Below are 22,185 nucleotides of genomic sequence, written 5' to 3' on the forward strand. Positions count from 1 at the left end.
GCAGGTAGCTGTCCAATTTTCCCAACACCATTTGTTGAAGAGGCTGTCTTTACTCCATTGTATTTCCTTCCTTTGTCAAATATCAGTTGTCCATAGAGTTGTGGGTTTATTTCTGGGTTCTCTGTTCTGTTCCATTGATCTATGTGCCTGTTCTTATGCCAGTACCAGGCTGTTTTGAGTACAATGGCCTTGTAGTATAGTTTGATATCAGGAAGTGTGATACCTCCCCCTTTATTCTTCTTTTTTAAGAATGCTGAGGCTATTCGTGTTCTCTTTTGGTCCCATATAAATTTTTGGAATATGTGATCTATATCTTTGAAGTATGTCACTGGTATTTTAATTGGTATTACATTGAATTTATAAATTACTTTGAGTAATATAGACATTTTAATGATGTTTATTCTTCCTAACCATGAGCACAGTATATGCTTCCACTTGTTTGTATCTTCCTTTATTTCTTTTATCAATGTTTTATAATTTTCCGAGTACAAATCTTTAGTCTCCTTGGTTAAGTGTACTCCTAGGTACTTGATTTTTTTGGTTGTAATAGTGAAGGGGATTGTTTCCTTAATTTCTCTTTCAGACTGTTCATTGTTGGTGTATAAAAATGCCTGATTTCTGAGTATTAATTTTATATCCTGCCACCTTGCTGAATTCATTTATCAGGTCCAGTAGTTTTTTGACTGAGACTTTAGGATTTTCTATATTCAATATCATATCATCTGCAAATAATGATAGCTTTACTTCTTCTTTTCCAACTTGAATGCCTTTTATTTCTTCTTCTTGTCTGATTGCTGTGGCTAGGACTTCCAGGACTATGTTGAATAAGATTGGTAAAGGGGGCACCCCTGCCTTGTTTCTGATCTTAAGGGGATTGCTTTTAATTTTTGCCCATTGATATTGGCTGTGGGTTTGTCATAGATGGCTTTTATCATGTTGAGGTATGTTCCCTGTATTCCCACTTTGCTGAGAGTTTTGATCATGAATGGGTGGTGGATTTTATCAAATGCTTTTTCTGCATCTATTGAAATTATCATGTGGTTTTTCTCCTTCCTTTTGTTTATGTGATGAATAACATTGATATATTTGCAAATATTGTATCAGCCTTGCCTCCCCAGAATAAATCCCACTTGATCATTCCCTGTCCTTTTTTATGCTGTTGAAGTTCTAAGTTGACCTACTCTTAAGTTCATTGACCATCCTTTTTTTTTTCTGAAGCTGGAAATGGGGAGAGACAGTCAGACAGACTCCCGCATGTGCCCTACCGGGATCCACCCGGCACACCCACCAGGGGCGATGCTCTGCCCACCAGGGGGTGATGCTCTGCCCCTCCGGGGCGTCGCTCTGCCTCGACCAGAGCCACTCCAGCGCCTGGGGCAGAGGCCAAGGAGCCATCCCCAGCGCCCGGGCCATCTTTGCTCCAATGGAGCCTTGGCTGCGGGAGGGGAAGAGAGAGACAGAGAGGAAGGAGGGGGTGGGGGTGGAGAAGCAAATGGGCGCTTCTCCTATGTGTCCTGGCCGGGAATCGAACCTGGGTCCCCCGCACGCCAGGCCGACGCTCTACCGCTGAGCCAACCGGCCAGGGCCGACCATCCTTTTTTTTTAAGGACTTTATTTACTGATTTTATAGGGAGTGGGGATGAGAAGTAGTTGCTTCACTCTAGCTGTTCATTGGTTGCTTGTAGTATGTGCCTTGACCTGGCAAGCCCAGCAAGCCCAGCATTCCAGGCTAGTGCTCTATCCACTGCGCCACCACAGGCAAGGCTCATTGACCAGTCTTATAATCAGTATTTTGAACTCTGCATCTAGTGGATTGCTTGTCTCCATTTTGTTTAGTTCTTGTTTGGAGTTTATTTCTGTTCTTTCATTCGGGATGTTTCTTTGTCTTATTTTTGTTGCCTCTTTGTTTGTTCTTGTGTATTAGGTAGAACTGCTCTGTTTTCCTGTCTTAGTATAGTGCTATAGTGTAGTAAGTGTTCTGTCGGGTCCAGTAGTGTAGCCTCCCCATTCAACTAGCTGGGTGTATCCTTGGTGTGGGCTCTGTATACTCTCCTGTTGTAGTTGAGCCTTGATTACTGTTGGCACATCAATGGGAGGGAATACTGGCTGCAACCCCCAACCACCATGGAGGATCAGCTGTGCAGGGCCCACCCCATAGAGCAGGGCTTACTTCAGTGGGGCTCTGGTGCCTGCTGAGTCTGCCCCTTGAATGTGTTGCTTGTGGAGATGGTTCCATGGTGCTTTGACATGTCTGAAGCTGCCTACTGAGTGTGCTGGCTTTGGGGCCTCCTAGGAGGTACAGGCCAAGGTCAGTTGCAGCCTGTGTTCTGCCCAGAAACACCCGGCATGAGGTATAAATCAATCTGCAGATGGCTCTACTTGTGCTGGGCTTGACAGTGCCCAAGAGAGGCCAAGTGTGAACGAAGGCCAGCTGCTGTTAGTGTGGGGCTTTGTACAGGTCATGCTAAGGCCAGATGCTGCTTTTTTGAGGGATTTTAGGAAAGTCTGAAGCATGATCCAAGATAGGCCATTTGTATGGAAATGCCTCTGGAAACAGCGTGGGTTAGCTGGCAAGTTAGATGGATCTGAGGTCTCAAGGAATCACCAGGGCGTGGCATAGTTGTTAGCCAGGTTGATGGAGACTCAGATATGGTACCTACCTGATGGCTCTTGGGGGTGAGGGAGGGGAGGGTTCAGCAAAGGAACAATAAATAGTTTCTGCTAGTACTTTTGTCTGGAAGAAAGTTGCACCCCCACCCAAGCTCTTACCCTGATGCCTGAAGGTTCACTTCCTCCCTTGAAGTCCCCGGTGCCTTTCAAGCCCCAGTGCTGGAGCTCAGAGGGTTGTGAGTTCCAGTAAGTCCACGTAGGGGCCCTTTAACAGGAGCTGCCTGGGATTCCAGTAGCCCTCCCTTTCCCTCAGCCTCAATTCCAGCTGGTTTTTACAGTAAGAAGCCATGGGGACTTCTCTTCCTGGCACAGGAACCTTGGGACAGAGGCCTGGTGTTGGGCTGGGACCCCTCCCTCCTCCACAGCTAAGGTATCCCCTTCTAATTTTTAACTGCCACACGTGGATATGGGGCCAACCTGTTTCGTGTTTCCTACCAATCTCAATGTGGCTTCCATTTAGCTAGATTTTAGGTGATTCCAAATGATGGCTGTACTGTAGTTTAGTTTTAATTTTGATGTGATTGTGGGAAGATTCGAGTACTGCATTTACCTGCACTACCATCTTGATCAGAAGCTTTAAAATGTATTTTGACTGGTGTAGGAGGGAGGTTGGTCTGTCAGAATAGTGTATGTTAGAAGCTGTAATATGGCGTATTTGTCCATATTTTGTTTGTGTTATACAAATGCAAACACGATTGTTTTTTTCCTAATAGTCTCATTGCTGCTTTATTTCCCATTTTTCTGATTTTTTGTAAAGATCATTGTTGGTGTCCTGGCAGGTTGGCTCAGGTGGTTGGAGTGTTGTCTCAGTACACCGGGGCTGCAGGTTTGATTCCCAGTCAGAGCACATACAGCAATCAGCTGGTGAATGTGTGAATGCGTGGAACAACACATTGATGGTTTTCTCTCTCTAAAATCAATCAGCTAAAAAAAAAATTGCTGGCTTAATTATTTTTAGTATATCTTATTTCCAAGGATAAAAAATGGTATTTAATTTCTAAATCCAGGCATGAAATATAGTGGCTTGTCAGAATTCCAACATTGTTTCTAGATAAAAACAAGCAATCTTATTCTAAGCAGACATTAAAGAATACCAAACTTCTGGCAGTTTCTAAAAATGATATATCTAAGACAAAGTACATTCCTCCTTTGATTGATGTCCTTAATGTCTTTCCGATCACCTGAAAAATGATAGCTATATATTTAGAACAGCGCATACGGAATGAACTTGAAACCCAAAACATCTATAAAAAGTTAGATTCTATAACCTGACAATGTTTTTTCTTAAGTGGCATAGTACGAGTAGTGATGCTTTAGTACTGTACACTTTTCATATTACTCAAATATGTACTTGTATGTTCATATTATTTCATATGTACATGTTATTATATATACACTAGTCATATTTCATGAGAGTAGCCTTTACGATCAAAGCAGCTGCTTTTCAGTTTTGAATTTGGGCTAAGCAGTTTCAGAAGAAAACTTAGAACTAAACCTATAACTTTCTGTAAGTGTTGGTGTGCTCAGATTTGGATTCATAAGTTACAAATGAGGGTTTCCAGACTCTGTTTATTCTGTAGTTAAAATCTGCCTAAGCTATTACTGTGCATAGTGGTTTTGTTTTTAAATATTGAGGTGTTAGGTTATTTTCTGAATTTGAAGCAACCTGTTATTTTGAATTTAATTATTTGCAGTTTACCACTTTTAAAAATACTATATTACTGTTCAGATAATGAATACTTATACTCAGGTGTTTATTATCCAATCTTAGGTCTTGTACACTGATGTATTCCAGCTTTACATATCATTTGTTATGGTATTTGTTTTTAAATCAAAGTTTGTTTATCACCCGTGATTCAGTTGAATTAGTTCTATAGGTTAAAAGATGAAATTAAGATATTATTGGCCTGTCTGAGATCAACAGAAATATAAGTGGCAGTTTCCTTATGAATATATTCTATTGAAAAGTATGTGATACATGTGAACATTTCCTTACTGCTTATGGATCTTTTCTTTCTTCTTCTTTTCTTTTTTTTTAAATTACAAAATATTTGAAATAATGGCTGGGCAAAAACTCATTAACATGAATTCAATAACTGTAAATGTAAACCTGTCCTATTAGGTATAACTTATATAGAATTAATTTCTACTTTTTCCCCCCTTTTTTTGCCAACGTAAAGTGGCTAAAAGCCAAGGTAAGAGATGCTACTTATCATTTGATCCACAGTTTTACCTCTATATTGATAGAGGCTGCAGAGCCACTAAAATTTGAAAACTCTTCCTCTGTCTGTCTGCTTTTTCCCCATAGGATTTATGTAGATTAAATATACTCAAACTCAGTACAAATCAGCTCCATTTAACTTGGATGTGTTAATATATCAAAGATATATTGACATCTGCATTTATATAGGAACATTAATTTTGCTAACATATATTGCTTTGCTTATTTTTTGATAGTTGCCTTGCTTTTATTGACTTATAGTTAGGTTTCCCAGACATCATATATGACTTTGTTGCTCAGTTGTTAGGAGAAAGATGATTTTTTTTAAGTTAAAAATTTTAGCAAATTGACACTGGAATCTGTAGTTTATTTTTAGTTGTGCACATGTTTCAAAATTTGGGAAACTTTGTGTTTGAATGCAGATAAGTTTGATCTCAGTGAACATATTTACCAATAAAATAACATAAAATTCAATAATTTTATCTGTATTTTGCCATACATTGGTATGAGTAATAAGAAAAGCCAAGTGCAAGTGGTTTTTTGACTTTTTAAATTGTAGAAACAAAGTCTGTTGTTAAAACTGTCTGGGAATCCTTACTTCACATTCTGATATTAAAAAATAATAATACATGGTATCAAACACCAAGAGAACAATTTGATATAAAAATAAACGCATTCTTTCTACATTTTAGCATGGAAATAATCAGCCCGCAAGAACTGGCACACTGTCGAGAACAAATCCTCCTACTCAGAAACCGCCCAGTCCTCCCATGTCAGGCCGAGGGACGCTGGGGTAAGAACTCAGCTACATTTTACAAGGAAATTCATTTGCTAAAGGAAAAAATGATTCTGTGACTTAAGTAAGTGTACGGATCCTTGCTATGGGACCATCTCAATGTGACCACTCACTACCTTTTACAAAATCATTTTGATTATTTCCTTTTTCTTTTTTTGAATTTTTCCATTGATTTGTGATAGAGGGGGGAAGGGTGGAGGGTGGGAGGAAGTATCAGCTTGTTGTTTATTTAGTTCCATTTTATTGTGTACTCATTGATTGCTTCTTCTTAGTGCCCTGACTGGGGCTTGAACTCCCAACCTCGGTGTGCTGGGATAACACTTGATCCACTGAGCCACCCTGCCAGGGCCTTTTATTTTTATTCTATAAACCTCTTGCCCCTGCAAAAAAATATATATGAATTTATTAAATATAAAAGTTAAAAACTATTGGAAATTAATGACATTATATCTAGGATCAGAATGTACTATACTTGTCCATTGTCCATGTATTTTTATATTGAGGTAGGAATGAATTGCAGACGAGATGTTTAGCTTTCATACTGTACAAGGACAGCTACTTGGATTATTGAATTGGGAATAATGTGTATTTCAAAGTATGATATTACTGAGCATTTCAAATGTTATAACCATTATTTTTAGAAATAAAGTTAGAACTTTTAAATTACCTTTCCTATGGTTTTCCAAGAAAAGATAACAAATTTTAGTTTTTGCACAAAGTAACAAAATTTATATACTCTAATTTAAAAAAATTTTAAACTTTATTAAAAACTTAAAAAAAAAACTTGGGTTCTACCTGGTTACAAAGGGACAATCACAAATTTGGGGAAAGGGAGAAATATCTTTTTGCCTTTTCTTTTTCATTATTCCTTTCTCTAACGTTTCTTTAGACGAAATACTCCTTACAAAACTCTGGAACCTGTTAAACCCCCAACAGTTCCTAATGACTATATGACAAGCCCTGCTAGGCTTGGAAGTCAGCATAGCCCAGGAAGGACAGCTTCTTTGAATCAGAGACCGAGGACACACAGGTAACCCTTCAGGTTGGGCCTTTGAACATTTGAGAGTGGGGGTATTGATTGTTCTGTACAGTTGCTGAGTCAAGTACTATAATGTTAACACAGAGTATAAAAGTTGAGGTAATAATATTATATATGTTCATGTAAATCTGTTATAACTTCTGTTTTTTAGATTTTTAAATACATATATAAATAGATTGCTACAATATCTTCCCTTTATTTTGTGACAGAGAGGGACAGATAGGGACAGACAGACAGGAAAGAAGAGAGATGAGAAGTTTCAGTTCTTCATTGCGGCACCTTAGTTGTTCATTGATTGCTTTCTCATATGTGCCTTGACTGGGGGCTACAGCAGACTGAGTGACCCCTTGCTCAAGCCACCAATGTTGGGCTTAAGCTGGTGAGCCTTGCTGAAACCAGATGAGCCCATGCTCAAGCTGGCGACCTCGGGGTCTTGAACCTGGGTCCTCAGTATCCCAGTACAACGCTCTATCCACTGTGCCACCACTTAGTCAGGCTATGTCTTCCTTTTGACAGAGATATTTGGATGTAGGCTAAAGAATTTTTTAAAACAGTCTTTAAAAAGATCAAGGTAACCACTCTTAAATATTTTTGGATAAAAGGTTAAATATCAGAAATTATACAACATGATTTAAACTGTAAGAGTTTGGAAGAAAGACCTGGCTTAGATCTGAAGAAGAATACCCTAGAATATGTTATGTATAAATTGTTTTTTTAAGCATTCTAGAAATCAGCGACCCATTGGATTTTTAAAAACTTGGTTTTGGGGCATAACATACATACGTACATACATTTATTTATTTTCAAAGTGAGAGTGGGGGAGATAGTGAGACAGACTCCTGCCTGTGCCCCGACCAGGATCCACCCAGCAACCCCTTTTTTGGGCTGATACTCGAATCAGTTAAGCTATTTTTAGCACCTGAGGCTGATGCTGGGACCAACTGGGCTATTCTCAGCACCTAGGACAGATGCTCAAACCAGTTGAGCCACTGGCTGCAGGAGGAGAAGAGGGAGAGGGGGAGAGGAAGGAGGAAAGAAGCAGATGGTCACTTCTCTTGTATGCTCTGACTGGGAATTGAACCTCTGATGTCCATATCTGGGCCGGGGCTCTATCCACTGAGCAAACCAGGCAGGGATATAACACATTTAGAGAAGTATACATGTTATTAAATATATAACTTAATGGATTAATACAAATTAAACACACTCATGTAACTGTCACCCAGGTCAGAAAATGGATCATTACTAGCAACCCAGAAGTTCCCCTCAGGCCTTTTCTTAGTTGTTGTTGTTGTTATTATTATTATTTTGACATAGACACAGAGATAGAGACAGAGAGAGGTACAGATAGGGACAGATAGACAGGAAAGGAGAGAGATGAGAAACATCAATTATTCGTTGTGGTTCCTTAGTTCATTGATTGCTTTCTCATATGTGCCTTGAAGGGGGGACGGCAGGCTCCAGCAGAGCAAGTGACCCTTTGCTCAAGCCAGTGACCTTGGGCTTCAAGCCAGCAACCGTGTGGTCATGTCTATGATCCCACGCTCAAGCTGGTGACCTCGGGGTTTGAACCTGGGTCCTTTGCGTCCCAGTCCCACACTCTATTCACTGCGCCACCACCTGGTCAGACCCTTTCCCAATTATTACCTCTACCTTTTCTCCCAAAGAGTCAACACTCCATTTGGGCACTTTTATAAAGCCAGACAAATTTATTGTATAACTTAATTTGTTTTTATTTTTCAGTTTTCTCTCTCATATAATAACTTGGGCAAGAACCTCTCCTTGTCTTGAATTTTGGGTTGGTTTATAAGAGATACAGCTTAGCAGAATGATTTTGACTTTCAACTAAATAATTAACAGGCCCTTAGATGCTATGTAATTGGCACTTGTTATTGCTGCTGTTAGTAAATTCTTTTTTTTTATTTTTTTATTTTTTTTATTTTTCTGAAGTTGGAAACAGGGAGGCAGTCAGACTCCTGCATGCACCTGACCGGGATCCACCTGGCATGCCCACCAGGGGGCGATGCTCTGCCCATCCAGGGCATCGCTCTGTTGTAACCAGAGCCACTCTAGTGCCTAAGGCAGAGGCCACAGAGCCATCCCCAGCGCCTGGGCCAACTTTGCTCCAATGGAGCCTTGGCTGCGTGAGGGGAAGAGAGAGACAGGGAGGAAGGAAAGGGGGAGGGGTGGAGAGGCAGATGGGTGCTTCTCCTGTGTGTCCTGGCCCGGATAAAACCCTAGACTCCTGCATGCCAGGCTGACGCTCTACCACTGAGCCAACTGGCCAGGGCAGTAAATTCTTATGTTGATATCTGCAGTTACTTTATCAGGTTAAGTACACTTGGGACCAAATTGTTCTTTTTTATGTTTGTTTTTAAGTTATTGTACTATTGAATTTCTTTATAATTTAATCTTATTGAACAACTAGTTATTAAGAGTTACTTCATAGCGCCGGCCGGATAGTTTGGTTGGTTAGACTTAGAGCATTGTCCTGAAGCACAGTGGTTGCTGGTTTGATCCCTAGCCAAGGCACATACAGGAATAGATTGATGTTCCTGTCTCTCTCTTGCTCTTTTCCTTTCTATCTCTAAAATCAGTAAATTAAACATTAAAAAAAAGAATTACTTTGTTAGATACTTAGGGGTATACCAAAGATAGAGTTATTTTATTTTAGGAGCCCATTCTGTTAGAACAGTGATCAATCACCTTTTATAAAGGGCCATATTGTCAATATTTAAGGATTTGTGGGCCATGTGGTCTCTGTTGCAATTACTCAGCTCCTCATCATAGAATGAATGCGAATGAATGTAGCCATGGACAATATGTAAATGATCAAATGAGCCTGTGCTCCAGTAATATTTTATAAATGGTAGTTCAATTTGACTTTCATGTAATTTTAATGTGTCATAATAAAATATTTCTCTTTTGATTTTTTTAAAGTACGTAAAGATGTAAAAAACGTTCTTAGCTCACAGGTCATAAAAAATCAAATTGAGTCAGATTGGACTTATGTGTTGTGGTTTCCCAACTCCCATGTTAGAAAAAAAGCCAATCATTGTGGAAGAGGATGATAATGCAGAAATATTCATGTGTGTGATGCATCGGTGGCACAAAGAATATTGATCACCTGGCTTCAAGAAATTAAGGGAGGCCTTCACATCGAAGCTATTTTTGTAATATAAACATCTTTGTTTTTCTTTCATTAACATGTGATTATGTAATTATAGAATGATCACTTTGGAGAAAAACTCTTTTAAATAAGCAATGCAAGTCTTTGTTTTGATTTTTTTCTAGGCCTACACATGTATTAAAAATAGAACACGGAGCTCAGGTCTACACATGCACATAGGAACATTTGCATATGTGTACATGCACACAGTACTTGTTGAAAACAACTATATAGTGTGAATTCTTATTCCAATAGAGATAGTGAATCCATAGGAATTCCCACAGTATGGAATTGGTTCAGGTTGAACAATAATAATGACTATTCTGCAATGCTCCACACTGGACCTTTCTTGACTACTCTGCCTTTTCAGTTTTTTGTTTTGCTCATTTTGGAGGACATTTTCTGTTTTATCACCATTCTTTGATGAGTAGAGGTTTTTATACTAATTCCAGACTAAAATTGGTTAAACTTTTATTTAATTTCTGTAGAATCTTGTACATTTTCTTTGGTGGCATCCATTACACTGTTGTTTATTTTTAATGTCAATTTTTTCATTCTCGACTGTGAGCTCCATGACAACATGGTTCATGTCTGCCTCATTCCTTGCTGTTCATAGCAGGTTTTAAATAAACTGTTTACTCATTGTACTATAAGATTTTATTGGTCATTCATTTCTCAGTAGGATGATCTCCTCTGATAGTTCAGAGTACTGTTAAGATTAGATTGATTTCCAATAGATTGAATAGAGTGAAACACAAGAACCACTTTAAGAATTAGGATTAAAATTTGTATTGAACAGATTTTTAAATTTCTTTGTATATATATTTATATATTAGTAAATAAATTTCTTTATATATTTAATGTATAAATAAATATATAAACAGTAAAAAAGTTGTTTGTGCCTTTGAATTATAATTTTTTTGGATAAATTACTAGGATTGCTTTTTTTGACATTGTTTTATTTCTTTGCAGTGGAAGTAGTGGTGGAAGTGGAAGTCGAGAAAACAGTGGCAGCAGCAGTATTGGCATTCCCATTGCCGTGCCTACGCCTTCACCACCCACCATTGGACCAGGTATATTACTTACTAATCTAGTTAATATGTGGTAGTATTAATGAGCTTGATTTTGGAAGCTTGATAATTTAGCTGTTAGATCAAATTATTTATTAAATTTATGTGGTTGTTGCTATAAATAAATGCTAACAACAAATTCAAAAACATTTTTAGGTTGGTTTTCAGTCTTGAAGGTTTTTTTTCCTTTTTATTTTTTACCAGCTATTTCTTCTTAAGTATGAAGCATATTGAGTAACTTATTTATTTATTAAATAACTTTTGACCATTTGCTTTAGAAATATTTGCTTTAGGCATAGTCAAGAATGATTGTTTATTTTAAGAGCAAACCAATATTGTTGATACTGCAACCAAGGATTAGTGTCTGTAGTGTGAATTATGTATCAGTGAGTTTTGATGTTGCCCTATAGCAGCAGTTCTCAACCTGTGGATCCCGACACCGGCAGGGGTCGAACAACCAAAACACAGGGAAAATACATATTTATTATACAATAAAATATGTATTTCCGATGGCTTTAGGCGACCCCTGTGTTTTGATCGTTCGACCCCCGCCGGTGTTGCGACCCACAGGTTGAGAACCGCTGCTCTATAGGCTAGTATCACAGCTTGTGTTTGTTTGTTCTGTGACTTTACTATATTTATGTATGATATTCAATACTTATTTCAGTAAAATACCATGAATATAAAATGGAATTTAAAAAGGAAAAGTTCTTTTACTTTTTAGATTATATGAAAACTTATGAAGTTATTACAGAGCATTAAATTAGTCCCTTGAGTTTTAATAAATGAGATGAAAACTTTGTAAGGTTAAAAATAATGCATTTTAAAAGTAAGAATGATAATCAGTACTGTTAGGGGAAATTTATTAGCTGCTCAGGGATGTTGAAAAAAAGAAAAACCTACTTATAAAAACAGGCATTTTATAGTTAATGCAGGTATAATCTCAACGACCTCTCTACCTAGTAAAATTCTTATTTATTTGAACATGCTTTACATATGTGTGTCTCTCTCTCTCTTTTTCTTCTTTCCAAAACATTGTACTTTCTTACTGTTTCAGAATGTTTAGTTCTCTTTCTTGCACTCTGACCTGAATTATAAACTATTTTATTAGAAAACATTTCTGTCCCTCCTCCTTCTGGAGCTCCACCAGCACCACCTCCTCCACCACTTCTCCCAGTGAACACTGTGATAGGTGAGACCACATAACCATTGGAGTGATTTACCTTACTTTGCATAATTTATAATAAACTCCTCTGTTAGACTGCTAGTTTTTATAGTTACTAGGTTGTAAGTGGTAATACAAAGGTTAAAGTGTTAAATCTAATTTACACTAATTTCTTCTGGTGAAAGGCCTCTGAAGTTACACAGAAAACGAATCTAAAGTGACTTTTTAATATGAAATGTTTCTATGCTTAGTTTATAACCAATTTAATGTGATTTGTATTTGTTTAGATTTTTCTAGGAAAAATTATAGCAGTGATTGTTCAAACATTTTTTAAAAATTAGTAATGTAATCTTTTTAAAAAACGAAACTTGATTTGGAACTCCCTGGTATATACAACAGTCAAAATATTGGAGGGCAGGTTGGGGTCAGGGGTAGGAAACTGGGAAAGAAAACTCTGTGTGGCGTGGGGTGCTTGAGGCTCTTCTGTTGGTAGCGATTTGAAAAACAGCAGTACTCAGTACTTAAGGCATCTGACGATGCCATGGAACATTTTTTTTCTTCAGTAAAAATGCATTTAAATTGTTCTCAAGGAAGGGTGACTGGATTGAGTATATTAAGCAATTCTAAATACAGACTCCATATAAAACTACTCAGACTAGGCCCTGGCTGGTTGGCTCAGCGGTAGAGCGTCGGCCTGGCGTGCGGGGGACCCAGGTTTGATTCCCGGCCAGGGCACATAGGAGAAGCGCCCATTTGCTTCTCCACCCCCCACCCTCCTTCCTCTCTGTCTCTCTCTTCCCCTCCTGCAGCCAAGGCTCCATTGGAGCAAAGATGGCCCGGGCGCTGGGGATGGCTCCTTGGCCTCTGCCCCAGGCGCTAGAGTGGCTCTGGTCGTGGCAGAGCGACGCCCCGGAGGGGCAGAGCATTGCCCCCTGGTGGGCAGAGCGTCGCCCCTGGTGGGTGTGCCGAGTGGATCCCGGTCGGGCGCATGCGGGAGTCTGTCTGACTGTCTCTCCCCGTTTCCAGCTTCAGAAAAATACAAAAAAAAACCAAAAAACTACTCAGACTAAAAATATATGATATCAATAATTTACATATAAATGGATAATGAAGTATTTCAAATAAGGAAAGTGGGGTTTAATTATTGTGAAATGAAGCTGTCTAGCAACATCTTTTCTAAACACTTCTACTTGTACTCAAAGAAAAAAGGGTCAAAGGGAGGTAATAAAAAGTTCCTAATAATAAAAATTGTTGACAGAAAGTCTGTGTGAAAAAAAAATTCCCTCAACCTAATTGGTAATCTGGAAAAGGAAAATAAAAAATCACAATGGCAAATTAGATTTTATTCACCAGACAGTAAAAAATGAAAAAGTCCCCTAGTTTCAAATGTTGGTGAGGATGTGCAGTAGTAACGGGAAAGTAATTGCTGGTCAGTGTTTATAAGTATACACTAACTTTGGAAAGTAATTTGTTATAGTCAAGTTGAATAGATTTTTACCATAGACTTATTAATTTGATATCTAGATATTTACCCTAGAATACTGATTCTCAAAATATGGTTATGGGACTTCTGGGGGTTGCCAAGATCCTTTCATGGAGTTTTTGAGGTCAGAACTATAGTCATAAATTTTTTTGCCTTTCCTGTTCTCATTCTGGTATCGTGGAATTTTCCGGAGGCTATATGACATATGATAAAGTCAATGCTTTGTTAGCTAATGGAATGCATATTTATGCAGTCATGTGCTTTAAAGATACGTGAGTTTTAAATTCTATTACCTATTATTATAATCTACCTCAACAAAATACTTTTGAGGTTCTCTAATTAAAAAAAATTTTTATTGATTGATTTTAGAGAGAAAGAGGAAGAGAGAAACATTTGTTTCTATTGAAACATTTATTGTTCCATTGAGGTTCTCCAATAAACTGAACCCTAAAACCACAAAGTTTAAAACCCAGTGTCCTAGAGTGGTGACTTTTGGAGTGTGACCCTCAAAACAATAACATCGTCATTGTGGGGGAATTAGTTAGAATTCTCAGGTCTCATTCTAGACTTACTCAGTTAGAGACCTCTGAGTAATGGAGCTTGGCAATCTGTTGAATTGCCTCAAGGTGCAATTCTGATCAAAGCTGAAGTTTGAGAACCACTGTTCTAGAGAAACTCAAGAACCATATTTAGGAATGTTCATTTATAGTAGTAGTATTGATAATAGCAAAACTCTGGAGGTAACCGAAATGTCTAATAGAGTGGATAAATTTGAGGCATGTTTCCATGTAACTGTAGCAATAAAAATGAATGATCTACTGATATACTTATCAATATGGGTGAATCTTAAAAAATAATACTAAAGGAAAAGCACAAGTCAACAGAATACATAATCATTATTATAAATATTTATAAATTTATAAAATCTCTGCATTAAGATTATTATATATGTGATTTTTATAAAGCTATATATAGTAACGAAAGAAAATGTTTAACACATACCTTTTGGGGTTTGTGATCCAGAAGGAGGCATACAGGAAGCTTCAATGATACTGGTAATATTCTATTTCTTGGAGCAGGTATTTAGCTTATCTTATTTTTAAAAAATTATCTATATTTATATACATAAGTTATAATCATTACATACAGTTACATATTAGCATATATCCATGCACACACATATATGTATATGTATAATTTATATATATAAGTTACATATATCAATTATATACTCTGGTATTATGGTTTATTTTATAATAAAATATTAAAATAAATTCTAAAATAGGCTTAGTTTGGAACTGCCAAATGATTGGTTGGTTATTTATTTATTAATTAATTAATTTATATTTTTGTGAAGTGAGAAGCAGGGAGGCAGAGAGACAGACTCCCACATGCGCCCTACTGGGATCCACCTGGCAAACACACTAGAGGGTGATTTGTCCATCTGGGACATTGCTTCATTGCAACCAGAGCCAATTTTAGCACCTGAGGCAGAGGCCATGAAGCCATCCTCAGCACCCAGGACAACTTTGCTCCAGTGGAGCCTTAGCTGCAGGAGGGGAAGAGAGAGAGAAAAGAAGAGGGGGAGGGGTGGAGAAGCAGATGGGCGCTTCTTCTGTGTGCCTTGGCCGAGAATCAAACCCAGGACTTCCACATGCTGGGTTGACGCTCTACCACTGAACGAGGACCATTGGTTTTTTATTTTAAATCACCAAGAGAAATAATTTGGATTTCATACACTTTTTATATAAGTCAGAGGAATATAAAAATTATTTGAGAGATTTCTGTTAAAAATGGTTATATAGTTACTTCTTAGCTTTCTATCTAGAAAGCCTAGCTGTCTGAAGTTACTCATGAAAACTGAGTAGACTATTAGTTTAAAAATATGTTTCTATTTAGAAAATGAGTGTGTGGATGATTCAAATAATTAGTGACTGCCTATGGCTTGGGAGCTCCAAAATGTTAAATATTAGTACTTCTTTTAATGAACAACCTCTGCTGTATGGTTTATCTAATAACTTTTAGGACCTCTAGGGGAAGTTATATTAAACAACTGAATGAAAATAAACTAGGATGCTGTCTTTTTAATGAGTCATGGTTAGATGTTTTGGTTGGGCAAAGATGATAATATTAATCCCAAAGTAATCATTGGAAAGTATAGTTAACTTTAGAGGCTTTGAACTTTATTAACCTTTTAAAGTATTAAACTTGTGAAATGTTGATAAAGATGACTTTGAATAAAGCTTTAAGTATTGTGAATACTTCAGTCAGTGTATGATATGCATGATAGTTTTTTTTAAAAGATTGCTTTGGGTATATACATAGTATGGGGGAAAATCCTCCAAGTATGGAGGAAGAAAATGAATTTTCTACACAAACTTGCCTGAAAATGTCCATATTTATCAGAATCTAAATTTTTTTCTAGTTTTGACAGTTATAATAGAAATTTAAGTGATGGGAAATGTTATTGGAGATACACAAAAAATTTGACATTATATATAAGAGCTTTGAAACTAGAAGTTGTACTCTCAAAGATGATTCTACTGTAGTATGTATTAATAACTGCTAATACAATAAACATTCACATAATTATAGTACAATATGTGGAAAATATACTTGACTGTTTAAATTATGCTTGACTGGATAGATTCTTATACTGAGCTTCTGAAGATTTGGTGTTGGAAAAGGAAGAAGTTTGCAAGCCAGATATTAATACATTCACATTTAAACTGATGCTTTCCACTTCAGACTGTCTTTTGGTACTTGCTTTGTTGGAGAGATACAATTTACATATAAAAACTGTGTTCTGAAATGACAGGAAAAAATTTATACGTAATATTAGCAAAACACTTAGGATTATGCTGAACTAAAAGGCTTAAGAATTTTATTTACTTTTGCAGCTTTCCAAGGTATCAGTTTTTTCGTGTTTGTAACTTCAGAGATAGAGCTATTTGCATTTTACCTTTACTTTTCTCTTTATTTTGTTCTGTGGGCTTTAAAAAATATATACTTCTTACTGAGAGTCCTCCTCTCTTTGTTCTGCTGTTGGAGGTGATATTCGGTGCTCAAATTCTTTGTTGGTTGCCTTTAACTAATGCTTTTCAGCGGCCCCGGGCTCAGCTCCTGGTTCCCAGTATGGCACAATGACCAGGCAGATTTCGCGACACAACTCTACCACTTCCTCGACATCTTCTGGTGGATACAGACGAACTCCCTCTGTGACTGCTCAGTTTTCTGCTCAGCCTCATGTTAATGGAGGTCCACTTTATTCTCAGAATTCAAGTAAGCTTGTGCTTTGCAGGCGTACAACACCAGTGGAGCTCCTCTTGAAGGAAATTATTTGAAACTTATTTTTGCCAGTGATAGACAACAATTGAAACCATGTTATTTCATTCTTATTTTTGCTTTAGAAGTTGTTTCTTGAATCATACCATTTTAAAAATAATTGCTTATCACTTCTTAAATAATTCAGGTTTAGTGTACTTCTATACTGAAATTAAACTGATGCTTTAATATATTTTTATTACTGTAAATAGAGCTAGAGAAGAGAAACACTGAAATTAATTAAACTGAATTTATTTTTATCAGCATATTAGAGGCTGTTCAATAACAGTAAAATTTAAAACACTGATGTTTTCGTTTAAAATAACGTAAAATTGCTGGCTATCACTTTTAAGTTTGTTAACTTATACTGAAATGAGTTCAAAACCATTAAAACATTTGTGATATTACTTATTCTGTCTCTGAATAATTACAACAGTGGGGAGGATTTTCTTTTGATTTCTTCTTGTTCACCTCAATTGCACATCTTAACACTAACTGCATCAGTGTTTAAAAGCTGATAAGATTAGAAAATAGTTTGGACCATGTAGTGTCAGGAAATTTGAATTGCTATGGCAGTCATTCATTTCACTTTTCATATCAAGATGCTTAATCCAAAAAGGAAAAGCAGATAAAGAGATCTGAAATGAGCCTTTCATCTAGAATCTGTTACTGGCTTGGATGGTGATCTCTAGGACTAGTCTGAAACATGCTTTTCCCACATAACTTTTGTAGCTACTTCTAGAGCAAGAAGTTTTATTAGTTGGCTTAAAAGAACACTGAATAAAATTGATAGTTACAGAATAGTCATGTAAAGTACAGCATAGGGAATATAGTCAATATTTTTTTTTTTATTTTTTTAGGTGAGAGGAGGGCATACTACCACATGTGCCCCAACTGCGATCTACCTGGCCACCCCATCTGGGGCTGGAGCTGATGCTCTATTGAGCTATTTTTAGTGCCTGAGGCTAATGCACTCTAATGAGCTGTCCTCAGCACCCAGCCATACTTGAACCAATTGAGTCACTGGCTGTGGGAGAGGAAGAGGGAGAGAATGGGGAGAGGGAGAAGCAAACGTGTGTGCCCTGACCAGGAATCATTCATACACTGGGCTGATGCTTTATCCATTGAGCCACTGTCCAGGGCCAGTTAAAATAAATAAATATATATATATATATATATATATATATATATATATATATATATTCCCCCCCCCCCTTTCCTTAAGTGAGAAGTGGGGAGGCAGAGAAACAGAAACAGACTCCTGCATGCAGCTGACTGGGATTCACCCAGCAAGCCCACTAAGGAGCAATGCTCTGCTCATCTGGGGTGTTGCTCTGTTACACCGGAGCCATTCTAGCACCTGAGGTGAGGCCGTGGAGCCATCCTCAGTGCCCAGGCCAACTTTGCTCCAGTGGAGCCTTGGCTGCAGGAGGGGAAAGAGAGAGACAGAGAGGAAGGAGAGAGGGAGGGGTGGAGAAGCAGATGGTTGCTTCTCCTGTGTGCCCTGGCGGAGAATCAAACCCAGGACTTCCATATGCCGGGCCACTGAGCCAACCAGCCAGGGCCTAGGGCCAGTAATATTTTAATAACTGTATGGTGCCAGGTGAGTACTAAATTTATCAGGGTAATTACTTCTTAAAAGTTATATGAATATGTAATTACGGGGTTGTAAAACTAAAACTAATATTATATGTCAGTTGTAATTTCAAAATAAAAAAAAGTATTAAAACTAAAAATCACTGAATACTCCATGTTTACATTGGAAGTTGGTTTAAGTTGTTTTTATGTTCTGAACATATGTATATATTTTAAAGTAGAGCTGTGGGAAGTTACTTGTTTTGTTTTTTAAATTTTCAAGTTAAAGATTGTGTTATAGCAAAACAAATGAAAAACCTCCAAAGAATTGAAAACCGCATTAGCAGAAGTGTCCAAATTCACAGATAATCCTAAAATTTATACAATTCTTTTTCCTCGACTAAAATTTTCTTCCAAACTACTAAGACACTTTACCAATTAGAATTTTACCTCACATTTTTTCTTGTCTCCTTTGGTAGTGAAAGGTAGCTAGCTAGGGTCTGAATATTCCAGATTATCTTATTATTAGGCTCACTAGTTTTATGAATTTTTTTCGTACTAGACTGTTTTTTAGATCCTATCTTTATGTTCATTTTTTCTTTTTCTCGCTTGGACATTTAATTTCCTCTGCAAATAGGGTTTTTGGTGACTCTTCACCTACCTAATCATTGTATAGTGGTTTTTTTTTTTAACATTACTTTGGTGGATTATTTAGAGACAAGACATTTTCATTAAATGTCTGTCTTTTGGATATTGTAAAACAAATTTAGCATCAAATTTTAAATATATTACTACGTGTTGTAAAATCCTTCAATCTGAGTTACTGTTGGTGTTGTAAATGTTTTTAGTGTTTTGATGTGCATATTTCCTCTTTTGTCTAAATGGTGGTAAAAATTATCTTCACAGTGCAGCTTTTTCATTATGTACTAACCAGCATGGCTAGTTGCTAAGGGTTATTTCTAGAAAAAACTTTTGGGTTTGTGGGAGTTTTAAATATCTAAACTGTAACATTTTATTCATTTAAGAGCCTTCTTTGTACAAAGTATCAGAATGAACAAGGACCAACTTCATAGGGAATTGAATGTTATTTTTAGCCATAAAATGAATATTAATTGCTTCAAGTTAGTGCTTCTTTGAATACTAAACCTCTTTCACATTTTTATGCATTCCAACAAAATTTGTTAATTGGAATAATTGAAGCAGTCTTTTGATTGCTTGACCCTTGGGAACCAATAAATTGTTTTTCTCTGTCAATTTAATGTCCCTTCTCGTGACTACCAGTAAACGGAATTTTGTGATCCATTCCTATTGACTTTTTTGAGCAATCTTTAGCAATTACTGTCTTGGTAAAGTGAGACAGAGTGGTAACCATATATATATATTTGTTTTTAGTGGGTTAATCTTTTAATCCATATCCTGCCCACATAAATTATGTCCTCTCCAGAAAGAATTTGGAAGATATTTCCATCTACTCAATGATTTGATAGAAATTACTTAAATGCAAGTAATTGCATATTTTAAACAATTGTTAGATCAGGTTTCCTTTATGAGAATAGTGATAAAAAGAAAGGTCACTTTTGAGATATCTTATTCCCTAAAACTCAACAATATTAACATGGTATATGGAGCACTCTTATTCTCTAGTATATTTAGGAGTGATGTCTTTAAAATTATCAACTTTAAAGAGTAATAATAACCTTGTTTTACAAACAAAGTTTTTTCCTGGAGAACTGTGTGTAAATTTATATATAGAATTGTCTTTAAAGGAAACTGTGATTAATGTAATTGTTTATATATGGAGTAAATAGCTTTTTAATAATATTTTGTTTTATTTATTTGGGTTCTAATTTACATTACCCTAAACTAGACCAACCTGTAAATAAGGCAAAGATACAATATCCTATAAACCTCTATCAGCATTTCACTGCTATTTTTTTTAAATCTTAGAATTTGAAATTTTCATTGCATAAAGGTCAACGTGAGGGTAAATTTAACTCTTTCCCAAACAACATAACATTTAGTATAAAATTAAATGTATTTTTTAATAAAATTAACTAGTTGGCTATGCACAACTCAGCTTTAGGTTTTCTAGTATGTAATGAACTTGAACGTTCTGCAGGTTTTTGTTTTGTTTTGTTTTTGTTTTGTTTTGTTTCATTTGCAGACTGTTCTTTGCATACTTATGTTTGTGGTCCTTGTAACTGACTTCTGCTTTTTTGTTTGTTTCCTTTTCTTTCCTTTATCTGTCGTACTTCCCCCATACTGTATTGTTGCTATCAGTTTCTATTGCTCCACCCCCTCCACCTATGCCTCAGTTGACTCCACAGATACCTCTCACAGGCTTCGTGGCCAGGGTGCAGGAAAACAGTAAGTTTGGAAAAACTGAGCTATCCAAGGGTAGAGGCTGTCGCCTTATATATAGCATGCATGGCTGATGAGTCATCATTTTCCTTACTCTTATTGAGAAGCTAATCTTATCTTGAAAGTAGGTGCAGATATGTTACTGAGACTGAAGAGCACGGTCTTCAGTTTTTTTCTCTTGTGTGCATGATTACTGACCTATATAAATTTCAAAACTGCAACTTTCTTATGTATTTACAGGATATAAAACATGAAATCTGGATATTTGCGGATTGTTAAAAAAGAATCAAACAAAAATTTTAATTAGGTGGAAGCCACTAGCTTCAAATAATTATTAGGGGAATTAGAAGGAAGCATTTTGTATTCATTTGTCCCCAAATTCATCAAGATAATGATTGTTACACTGTAAGGCTAAATTTATTATGTAATTGGGACAGTTCCCCCCCTCCCTTTAGTTACAAAAAATTTTTTAGAGAAAACTTTGTAGCCTTAGATTTTGATACATGAATAATTTTTAACCTAGATAAAGATTTATTGTTAGACTAAGAATGATTCTGCAAGAATAAGTAAGTTACATCCATGATATACACTTGTATGAGTGATAATCACAGAGCCCACCTCATGGTTTGGCTAGCTACATGCAGACCCATGAGGATGGTTTAGGAGTATGCAAATCTGTTATATTTCTTAGGTCTGCTGGAAGGAAGATGAGAGAGTTTTTGAAATTCTTTCAAATAAGTGGATTTAATTAGGATAGCAAGTTTATATTGCTGCCTGATTAAGGTTCTAGATATATAGTCCTAGTTACATGATCATAGTGAATGCTACTTGGCAAAATGAAGAATACCACTATCACAGAACTTTATTATGCCAAAGTAGTTGTTGAGATTAAGATGGTAAGGTGGTCTAGAAGTAATTTATTTGGGACCATCACCATCCAAATAAATCTCAGAATGGTTTGAACAAATGGGTAACCGCCTTGAATAACCAATCTTCTAGGAGATTACATTATGGCCAATTCCATTTAGCTTTTGCTGACCCTTTTGTATTATTCTACCTGTTTCCTGCCTTCTTCCAAATATTTGTTCATTTAGTGTTATGTGCTAGTCTTTGGGAAGAATACAAATAGTCTAGGACAAAGGCCCTACCTGTAAGAAATGTGTGATTTAATGGATTTTTTATAAAACATTATAGTTCCAAAATACTGAAATTTCTGAGTGTAAACCAGCCTTGAAATTTGTTTGAAAACTCTGTGTTTAAACATATAAAAATACATGAATCTTTTTAAAAATAAGAGTAAATGGCTGGTCTT

General features: G+C 36.6%; 1 protein-coding gene across 12 annotated transcripts in view; it reads left to right on the plus strand.

Annotated features, from left to right (window-relative positions):
* ABI1 (abl interactor 1) overlaps nucleotides 1–22,185 on the plus strand; it is a 124,677-nt gene that overhangs the window by 95,844 nt on the left and 6,648 nt on the right. For 2 of the 12 annotated variants that reach the window (XM_066280629.1, XM_066280622.1), the window contains 7 exons: nucleotides 4,851–4,865; nucleotides 5,584–5,684; nucleotides 6,577–6,717; nucleotides 10,868–10,968; nucleotides 12,077–12,157; nucleotides 16,719–16,895; nucleotides 20,793–20,879. In XM_066280629.1, coding sequence (XP_066136726.1) covers nucleotides 4,851–4,865; nucleotides 5,584–5,684; nucleotides 6,577–6,717; nucleotides 10,868–10,968; nucleotides 12,077–12,157; nucleotides 16,719–16,895; nucleotides 20,793–20,879 — 703 coding nt within the window. The remainder of the gene's footprint in view (nucleotides 1–4,850; nucleotides 4,866–5,583; nucleotides 5,685–6,576; nucleotides 6,718–10,867; nucleotides 10,969–12,076; nucleotides 12,158–16,718; nucleotides 16,896–20,792; nucleotides 20,880–22,185) is intronic. The other 10 variants (XM_066280625.1, XM_066280634.1, XM_066280624.1 and 7 more) reach the window with 9 other exon arrangements.

Source organism: Saccopteryx bilineata, chromosome 5, assembly GCF_036850765.1.
Source record: "Saccopteryx bilineata isolate mSacBil1 chromosome 5, mSacBil1_pri_phased_curated, whole genome shotgun sequence".
Classification (NCBI taxonomy): domain Eukaryota; kingdom Metazoa; phylum Chordata; class Mammalia; order Chiroptera; family Emballonuridae; genus Saccopteryx; species Saccopteryx bilineata.